Source organism: Rhincodon typus, chromosome 40 (genome assembly GCF_021869965.1).
Source record: "Rhincodon typus isolate 14 chromosome 40, sRhiTyp1.1, whole genome shotgun sequence".
NCBI lineage: Eukaryota > Metazoa > Chordata > Chondrichthyes > Orectolobiformes > Rhincodontidae > Rhincodon > Rhincodon typus.
Window position 1 is genome coordinate 3,404,374 of NC_063371.1, and position 9,512 is coordinate 3,413,885.

Consider the following 9,512-nt stretch of genomic DNA (forward strand, 5'->3'; position numbering starts at 1 on the left):
CCCCGGCCCTGACCCCCGGCCCCGGGGTTGCCCCGGCCCTGACCTTGCCGTCCCGGTGGCTCCCGTTGACAAACAGCGTCACCCGCCTCATCCCCGCCGACGCCGCCAGGCCGACGCCACCGGAACCGGAAACGACCCGTCTCGAGACCACCCGTTGATTGACGGTGTGTCTGTCCAATGGAGACCAGAGGACCTCCCGGAGTGACTGGGCAAACGACCGTGAGTCGTTGGCGGAGGTTACGGACCGTCCCCGGCAGCGTATAGGGCGGGGCCTGCTCTCTTGATTGACCGGACCCCTACCCAATGCGGTGCGTGATCCTGCAGCTATTGACCATTCAAGGAGCGCGGAGGCGGGAGTCTAGCTGACGGACAGCTGTATGCACCTTTGGAGCAACTCGCCGCTGGTTCACCCACCAATCGAAGGCGAGATTGTGGAAGTTGTCGGGATCAAAGCACCAATCAAAGCGCAGGATGCGCTGATTGACAGGAGAAGTAACCATTTGGCATTAAGGCGGAATCCACAGGCATCGCCGTTGGGTATATTTACTGCCCCCTGCTGCAGGGGAGTGCTCATTACAAACTGCTGCGTGTGTATTTACTGCTCTCTGTTTGTGCGGAGGGTTCATTACCGATTGCTGCAGAGATGTTTACTGCCCCCCGCAGACTGCAAGAGTGGTGTTTACTGCCCCTGGTGGTGTGAACGGTTCATTACAGACTGCAGAATGGGCATTTACTGCCCCGTGCCGGTAGGGAGGGTTCATTACATTCTGCTGGAGGGTATATTTACTGCCCCCTACTGTAGGGAATATTTCATTGCATTCTGCTGAATAGTTACTGTACTACTCGTGTTGGAGGGGTCAGTTCATAGTTAGTCCATTATAGCAAGATGGCAGCTCTCTTCTTCTCTGTATCTTCCTGTTTGTGCTTTTCTTTTATCCTTCTCCATTTTTCTTCTCTTCGATTCCTGGCCTCTGGCGACGATTCCCAGCTTTCAGCGAATGACATTTCCCAGCCTCCGGTGAGCGACGTTTCCCAGTCTCCGGTGAAGACTCCTGTACTCAAGTGACAACTCCCGTCCTCCGGCGACAATTCCCAATCTCCAACAACGATTCCCAGTCTCCGGCAACAATTCCTGGCCTCCGGTGACAATTTCCAGTCTCCGGCAACAGTTCCCAGTCTCCAGCGACGATTCCCAGCCTCCGAATCTGGAACAGCAGTCTCCCAGCCTGGCATGGGGCGTCCTCGCATCGGGACCTCCTGGCATCCCGGTCTCCAGCTGCAGCCTCCCAGCGTGGCGTGTCACTGGTGTGGTCCAGAGCCAGGGCTCGGTGCAGACTGGAAGCTAGCTACCAGTGTGGTCTGTTGTACTGAGCTTTTATTTCTGTAATGCTGGACATTTCATTTCTCTACTGTCTGAGATCTTGTAACTAAAGAAGCTGTGCCTAGGACTTTTATATCTACATTGGTGCTGTACTTGGCGACATATAAACTTTTCACCATTCATTGGGGGTATTTGTGACAATAAAGGCTGTTCTATTCTATTGTCATCCTAGAAAGGTATATATTGTCCCCTACTGGAGGGGATGGTTCATTGCATTCTGCGGGAGGGATATTTACTGCCCCCTGCTGGAGGGGATGGTTTATTACATACTGCTAGTGTAGTATTTAGTCCCCCTGCTGGAGGGGTGGTCTCAATATCTATTGTTGGATTTACTGCCTCTGCTGGAGTGGAGGGTTTATTACATACTGGTGGAGGGGTATTTACTGCCCCTTGCTGGAGTGGAGTGTTCATTAGTTAGTCCTAGAAGAGTATTTACTGCCCCTGCTGGAGGGGAGAGTTCATTACATACTGCCAGGGAGATAATTACTGCCCCCTGCTGGAGAGGTGGCTTCAGTAATACAGCTGGAGAGGTATTTACTACCAGTTCTGAGGAAGGGTCGCCGGACCCAGAACGTTAACCCCCCTGATTTTTTCTTCACAGATGCTGGTAGACCTGCTCAGCTTTTCCAGCAACTTCTGTTTTTGTTTGTGAGGTATTTACTACCCCCTGCTGGAGTGGATGGCTCATTACATACTGCTGGAGGTGTATTTACTGCCCCCTGCTGGAGGGAAGTGTTCATTACATACTGCTGCATGTATATATTTATTGCTACCACCACATCCCACACCCCATGGAGGGTAGTGTTCATTACATTTTGCCAAGGAGTTTTACGATTCCTGCTGATGGGGAGTGTTCACTGCAGATTGCTGGGAGGATATTGACTGCCCGTTGTTGAAGGGTGGTTTCAATACTTTCTGCTTGATGAATATTTACCCCACCTCTGCTGGAGAGGATGGTTCATTTTGTCATGCTGGAGGGGTATTAGCTGCCCCCTGCTGGAGGGGTGGGTTCCATTGCATTCTGTTGGAGGGGTATTTACTGGCCCCTGAAGGAGGAGTGGGTTCCATAATATACTGCTGAAGGGTTATTTACTGCATTACATATTGCTGGAGGGGTTTTACTGCATCCTGCTGGAGGGGAGGGTTAAAGTCACAGAGGTTCTTGAGCACAGTATAAAAGATACATTAGCTGTTTCTACCTTGGTCAAAAACAATCTCACGATTATCAAAAACAATCTATCCCATTTCCAAGCGTTTGGCTCATAGCCTTGTCTGCCTTAGCAAAACAAATGCAAATCTAACTATTTCTTCCGTCACTGGAGTTTTTGGTCTGCCCCTACCACCCTTGTAGGGAGTGTGTTCCAGATTCCAACCACTTTCTGGGTGACAACATTTTTTTCTCACATCCTCGGTAAACTTCCTGCCTCTTACATTGATGCCTCCTGATCAGTGATCCCTCCATTAAGGGGAGAAGTTACTTCCTGTCTACCATATCTATGCCCCTCGTATCTCAATGTCCTTTGCTCAAGGGAAAATAAACCCATTCTATTCAAATTCTCTTCATGACTGAAACTCTCCAGGCCAAGCAAGATCCAGGTAAATCTCCTCTGTAAAACCCTTCAGTGTTAATCTTCACTTCCAGTCGCGAGCAGCAAATCCTCCCCTCCAGCAGGAGGACAGTAAATCCTCCTCACCGGTAGGGGGCAATGAATCCGCCCCTCCAGCAGGGAGCAGTGTAACCTCCCCTCCAGAAGGGGGACAGTGAATCCTCACCTCCTGCAGGGGGCAGTGAATCCTCCCTTCCAGTAGGAAGCAGTGTAACCTCCCCTCCAGAAGGGGGACAGTGAAGCCTCACCTCCTGCAGGGGGCAGTGAATCCTCCCTTCCAGTCGGAAGCAGTGTAACCTCCCCTCCAGAAGGGGGACAGTGAACCCTCACCTCCTGCAGGGGGCAGTGAATCCTCCCTTCCAGTAGGAAGCAGTGTAAACTCCCCTCCAGCAGGGGGCAGTGAATCCTCCCCTCCAACAGGGGGCCATGAACCCTCCCCTCCAGCAGGGGACAGCGAAATGTAACCTCCACATCCTTGCTGCTTTAGCCATTCACCAATGGAGCAGTTACAAGATATTAGGGATTTGTGAAGACAATATGCAAATAACAAGAGGAAAGGGGGAAAGATCTGACAATGTGGTGCAGTACAGATAATTTAGAAACAGGTGGAAGACATTCGGCCCCTCTAGCCAGTTCTGTCATTCAGTTTGACCCCGGCTGACCTGTGACCAAAGTCCATGCACCCATTTATCATCAACTCCTTTAAACTTCCAGACATTCTCTGCCCTTTGATGTCGCAAAGCCCTAACTTGCCTCCTGAAAGCGCCTATATTTAAGCTGCATCTTAGATCCCAAAATAATTTCTAAATACAATAAATTCAGGCTATAGGACTGTAATGTTTATCTTTTAACTTTATTTCCCGAATTTATACAGTGATTTACCGTAATGTAAAACTTTTAGTTTTCTTTTCCTTATTTCTCTATTTTTGTACCTAATCTATTTTAGTAGCTAAGATTTGTAACTAGGTACTTTGTACCCCAGATGGCGCTGTGTGTAGTGATATTATAAACTTTTCACTGTACTCAGTATATGTGACAATAAAATGTTATTCTATTCTCGAACCCTTCAACATGCATATAGCGAGTTTCCTGCTCATATCTATAAGCAACAGTAACACTGTCTATTACCAACTCTCAAACATTGCCGCCCCATGCCAGCTCATTGATTGACCACGCTGGGAGAGTTGGGAAACCGCAGGAGGAGCTGAAATGACACAATTAACAAGAATGCTAAATAATGCAAACTTTATTTTGTCAACTCGTAATAAATAATTGATCTTGATCATGTGTATTTAGTGCACCTTCTGACAATTATAAAACAGGGAATCTGGAAAGAAAAAAAATACATCTATAAAGTACTTTCCTTTGTAAGGAAATTAGCAGGTAGAGTTTCCCCTTAAAACAGGGAATAAAGTCACATTTTCTGTTGCTCCGAGAGCTGGGTGCATAGTGATGGGGTCCAAAGTGATTCAGACAGTTCCTGTTAAGCTGGGGCTGGGTTGCATATCGGCTACAGCCCACAGACCCTGCACCACTCCCCCCACCCTCGCCCTGAGGAAGCCCGGGGCTCTGGAAAGGGGTCAGTGCGGATTATTGATCTGCTCCCCCCTCTTTCTCTGAGATATGGTGGCAGCATTGCGTCGGAGAGAGTTCAGCATCCGCCCTAGACAGGAAACGTTGGCGCTGGCTCGTTACAGGAATGGGGAAGGGACAACGTTTGGGCTGGTTGATCTCCAATAATAATAATTTTTTTAAAAAACCCCACTTCCCCAACCTCAGGTCCCATTGATGGAAACTGATGGAGTAACTGAAGGTTTCTGGGTCAACGCCAAACAGTGACAAGGGCTAGACTTTAGTGAGCGACAACGCGCCATCAAGTTATCGAGCATTTGCAGCCAATGGCAGCCCCACATGGGATCCCAGCCAGAACCCTCTGGAAGACGATGTCCGGCTTTGTCTCTCCCGGTGAGCTCTCAGCGACACAGCACCTCGGTTTCGAACTGCAGCAGCTGGCCCATGAATCCGAAATTGGGCGAGATGACGCCCCGCCGCTGCTTGACAAAGTCGAAGGCCTCCTCCAGGGGGAGCCGCTGAGTGTGGATGAGATATGCCAGGCAGATGGTGGCGGAGCGAGAGATGCCCGCCTGGCAGTGCACCAAGACCTGGCCACCTCGGCTCTTGACCGAATCTGAAAAAGGGGGATAAAGAAAAACAAGCCTCGTTTATTGGTTGCTCGATCTGGTTGGAGTACCCCATGAGGTCCCAATACGCAAATACCCATGTAGAGGGGGAGGGGGAAGAGAGAGAGAGAGGGGGAGAAAGAGACAGCGCATGTTGCAACAGTAACATCATTGGGCTTTGTACTCCATTGGCAATTGGCAACGGAACATTGCTTTCGGTCATGGTGACTACCATCACCAGACTGCCCTAGAAAACTGGTCTGGCATTCCCCCCAACCCCCAACACCCACCACCCCCAATCCCCAACCCCTTCCCATGCCCTCTGGGGGAGCGAAAAGTGCCCTATGCGTGTTTCCAAAATCGCTGGCTACCGTTTAACCGCATCTGCCCTCCGCCATCACCACTTGAGGTGGCTCAAGGGACTGAGGAAGGTGGCACAGTCCTCAGGGGAAATCTCAAACAGGTGTTGCGAGAGAGAGAGAGGGCAGGGTACAGTGCGGGCAGAAAGTCACTGAGGGGCTGGAGAGGTGCCCTCTGGATGGAGTCTACCTCTGTGCTCTCTGGCTACGGGCACTGGGTATGGACAAGAGGCACTGCCCAGGCCTGGCACCTCACCCACCGGAAAGAAACAAGGAGAAGGCAATACCAACGCGCCCGTTCACTCACCGATAAAGTCAATGGCCTCTCGGAACCAGGCGCTGATGTCAGCCATGTGGGTATCTTCGACTGGGATGCACTTGTACTGGAAGATGCCCTCAAAGTAGTTGGGGCAGGTGGACGAGACATTGAGGAGGGCCGTGATGCCCAAAGACTGAAGGGTCTCTTTGCGAGAGGAGTGGTAGGCACTACCCAGGTACAGGAAGGGCAGAATCTCCACTGGGCCACCCTGCAGAGAGAAGAGGTCCCGAAAGGTTAGAGCCTGCCTGCGATGTCCATACTGGTGAGAGGAATGATCCCATGCCCGCTGACTCTAACCTGGCACTACCTCGCACTCACACAACACCGCTCCTCATCTGTAAATGTAATGAAGGTCCCCCAGAAGAACACAAGCAGGCCATTCAGCCCATCGAGTCCTTGCCGCCATCCTCGACTCCATTTTCTCTCCCTCACCCCTCCATAGCCCTTCCTGATTACAACCTATCTCGAACATACTTGAATACACATGACAAGTAGGGTTCACGGCCTGGCCTCTGCGGTAAAGAATTCCACAGATTCGCTCCCCTCGGGAGAGAGAAGAAATTCCTCCTCATCCCTGTCTTCAATGGGGCAACCCCAATTTCTGAGATTACACCTACTGGTCCTAGACTCTCCCACAAGAGGAAACCACCACATCTCTCCCTGTCAAGTCCTCTCTTAAGCCACCTCTCATTCATCTAAATGCCAATGAGTTCATCTCCTTCCTCCACTTTCCCCTGCCCTGCTCAGAGAGCGCACAGAGCTGGCACATTGACCACTATAGACTGAGTGGCCTCGACCCGTGCTCTCTAAGGAAAGCTCCAGCAGCCTTGCCTAGCCCACTCCACAAACCCTCTTTCCCCCCCTAAAAAAATCCCTCTCTGCACCACCCCGCCCCTCCCATTCCATTAACTCACCTGATCATATAGTGGTGTGGTTCTCGACACTAGAGATTCTCCAGAGTTCCCCTGCGGGCAAGGCTTGGCATTCTGCGTGCACATGCCAGGGAACAGTGACTGAAAGGTTTCGTAACCTCCTGCAAAAGAGAGAGAGGATGGTTTAGAAAATAGAACTGGGTAGGTGACAGAAAGACTGGTCCCCTAATAGAACTTCATTGGGCAGTGCACTGTTATGGCTGTAACAGGCCACATTTGGAATTCTGGTCACCCTGCTTATAGGAAGGACGTTATTAAACTGGAAAGGGTACAAAAAAATAAAAAAGATGTTACCGAGGCTATGTGGGCTGGAGTTATTAGGAGAGGTTGGATAGGCTGCCCTGGAGCATACGAGGCTGAGGGGGTGACCTTATGGAAATTTATAAAATCACGAGGGGCATGGATAGGGTGAATAGCCAAGGCCTTTTCCCGCAAAGATTAGGGGAGTTCAGGTTAGCCAAACCCTGATAAGTTTAGCCGTCGTCCATTGAGGTGGGATTTTTCCTGTGCCTGTGTAGAGAGAAAAACTCTCTTGCTTTTGTCTCTCCCTCAAGCTCCCCCTGTCCCCCTCTCCATGGTAGTGGCCACCCTGCTGAATATCTGCACCTGGTTCTATAAACTCCACTGCACTGTTACCCTCTCAATGAGGAAAGGTGCCATCTTTGCCCACAGCGAGATCAGCCATGGAAAGAGATGGGCTTGCATTTCTGATCCAGGACCTGAACTGCATTCTGAAACTCTGCAAGAATCCTTGACAGGGACTCAGACAGAACACGGTCATTTGGAATCGTGGGCAGAAAGGGGCACTGTGTGTGTTTGTAGGGGGTGGTAGATTTTTTTGGGTGGGGTGGGTACACTCAGCTCACACAAGAGGTTAAAAGGGGCAGGCATTACTCTAGAAATGTAATACCACCTCCTCTGTCCTACCCAGAGATATCTAGCGCTCGAGTGACCGTGCCCCTACCTCTGACCCAGGAGAACAAGGTGGGGGGGGGGGGGGGGGGAGGTTCATAATCCCAAATGCTCCAGAACAGGTCCGTTAGAAAATATCTTCCTAAAGAGAGATTTGGAGGGTGAACTAGGTAGTTCAAATCCCACTTGCTCCAAGACAACATTTCTGGGGCCAGGCAAAAGAATTATAGCCATATCTGAACCCCACCCCCTCCACCCCATACCCCCAAAATCGGTAGAATGTGACCTCGCTCTGCTGCTTTGGCACCCTGATGCCACCCTCACCTTTCAGGAAGCAAGTCTGGACCCGGCTGGCATCCAAATGCGAGGAGAGGGTGCTGAGGACCAGCTTGGCCGTGTCGCTGCCCGCCAGCGAGGAAAAACCCGAGCTGCTCCCGTCCAGTACCACGACGGTGTGGTAGCGGCCACAGCTCAGGCCGGTGCGGACGCTCTCCTCGGTCAGGATACAGTCCAGAGCGATGGCCGCTTTAGAGCGGCGCTTGACGATAGAGTTGCAATAGACGTTGTGGGAGCCCCGAATGTGGGAGGCGTTGAAACTCAGAAAGGAACGGCAGTCCAGGACCAGCGAGCACAACTGAGTCTCCACCAATAACTGCATTAACTGGCAGCTATCGATCTCCAGCAATTCGGTGGTGACCATGTTTCTAGAGGAGTTGGAGAAATGACTCTTCCCTTTCTCACGCGAATGTCTGTGGAAACAAGAAAAAACAACCGTACCGTTAATAGCTGTGTCAGTTTTCAATTTCCAACCCGTTAAAGTCATTTCTGAACAACAACAACAAAAAAAATCACCATTTTTACGGCTCCCCTGATTTAAAACTCCAGTTTCTCTTTCGAAAGTTAGATTCCCACGTTAAATTTCATCCAACACAATACTGAAAGTTTCTGAAGATTGGCAAAAGGAAATCTTTTGCTTTCCCTTTTCTTTTAAAAAAAAGGGGGTCCGTAATGCACAGACACTTTGTTGTTTTTTTCTTTGTTTCTTCCCCCCAAACAAAAAAAACTTTCCACACTCCAGCTTGGATTTGATGCCAGGCCCGTTGGAGAAGCTGATGACCCGCCAGGTTTCCTGACGAGCCCCCAGAAAGGCAGCAGACAGCGTTAGCGACGGGCCGAATGTCCGCGAATTCTGTGGGTTGTTTTAACTGAAGGGGCCGAATAAGCTCCACGATTGAAAGGGGTTGTGGGGGGGGTGGGGGGGGGTAGAAATATGAAAAATAAAACCTTTTCAGCAGCAAAAGAGACTGATTTCCTACAGACTGATTCCAAATGCAGCAAAATACTCACATTCAGGGTCAGCAGGAGGAGGAGGAGGAGGAGGATTGAGGGCTGACAGGGATTCTTTGGTACAGTTACTTCTCTGAACGAGCCCCTCAACTAGCCTCTCGCTTTATATAAGCACTGAGCCCCGGAACCCCCGCTGGGAGCCTGTCCTTATTAGGGCACTGTCGTCACAGGGATTCCCTCCTCCTCCCCGCCCGACCTGTCCATATTAGGAAGGGAGACGTCACCGCACGCGGGCCCAGGAAACACCCCGCCCCCGGGAAGTTGACGTGTGAAGGCGTGTTCTCACCTACCATCTCCGAATGATTACCTCTCTCTCTCTCTCTCTCTGTGTCTACGTGTGCGCTAGAGGCTGCTGCATTTGTATTGCCGCCTGCCTTGGTCATTGCCAGCCTGCATTTGTATTGCCACCCGCATTGGGCATGGCATGATGCATTTGTATTGCCACCCACACTGGACATGGCATGATGCATTTGTA

General features: G+C 50.7%; 2 protein-coding genes across 2 annotated transcripts in view; one reads left to right on the forward strand and one right to left on the reverse strand.

Annotated features, from left to right (window-relative positions):
* Positions 1-9,512, forward strand: part of LOC109924482 (phosphoglycerate mutase 2-like) — a 77,135-nt gene that overhangs the window by 707 nt on the left and 66,916 nt on the right. The window lies entirely within an intron of this gene.
* Positions 4,208-9,123, reverse strand: LOC109924522 (dual specificity protein phosphatase 1-B-like). Its single transcript, XM_048618736.1, has 5 exons — positions 9,038-9,123; positions 8,015-8,439; positions 6,761-6,879; positions 5,835-6,054; positions 4,208-5,176 (listed from the first exon to the last, which is right to left on the reverse strand). The coding sequence occupies exons 2-5, from the start codon at positions 8,388-8,390 to the stop codon at positions 4,962-4,964; spliced, it is 930 nt and encodes a 309-aa protein (XP_048474693.1). The 5' UTR covers positions 8,391-8,439; positions 9,038-9,123; the 3' UTR covers positions 4,208-4,961.

Bases quoted from the DNA above. Each gene is read 5' to 3' on its own strand.
- LOC109924522 (XM_048618736.1), bottom strand. From the start codon at position 8,390: ATGGTCACCACCGAATTGCTGGAGATCGATAGCTGCCAGTTAATGCAG. The intron at 6,880-8,014 runs GTGAGGGTGGCA...TCTCTTTTGCAG, and splicing joins CCAGACTTGCTTCCTGAAAG to GAGGTTACGAAACCTTTCAG. The intron at 5,177-5,834 runs GTGAGTGAACGG...CCCCTTTTTCAG, and splicing joins AGAGGCCATTGACTTTATCG to ATTCGGTCAAGAGCCGAGGT.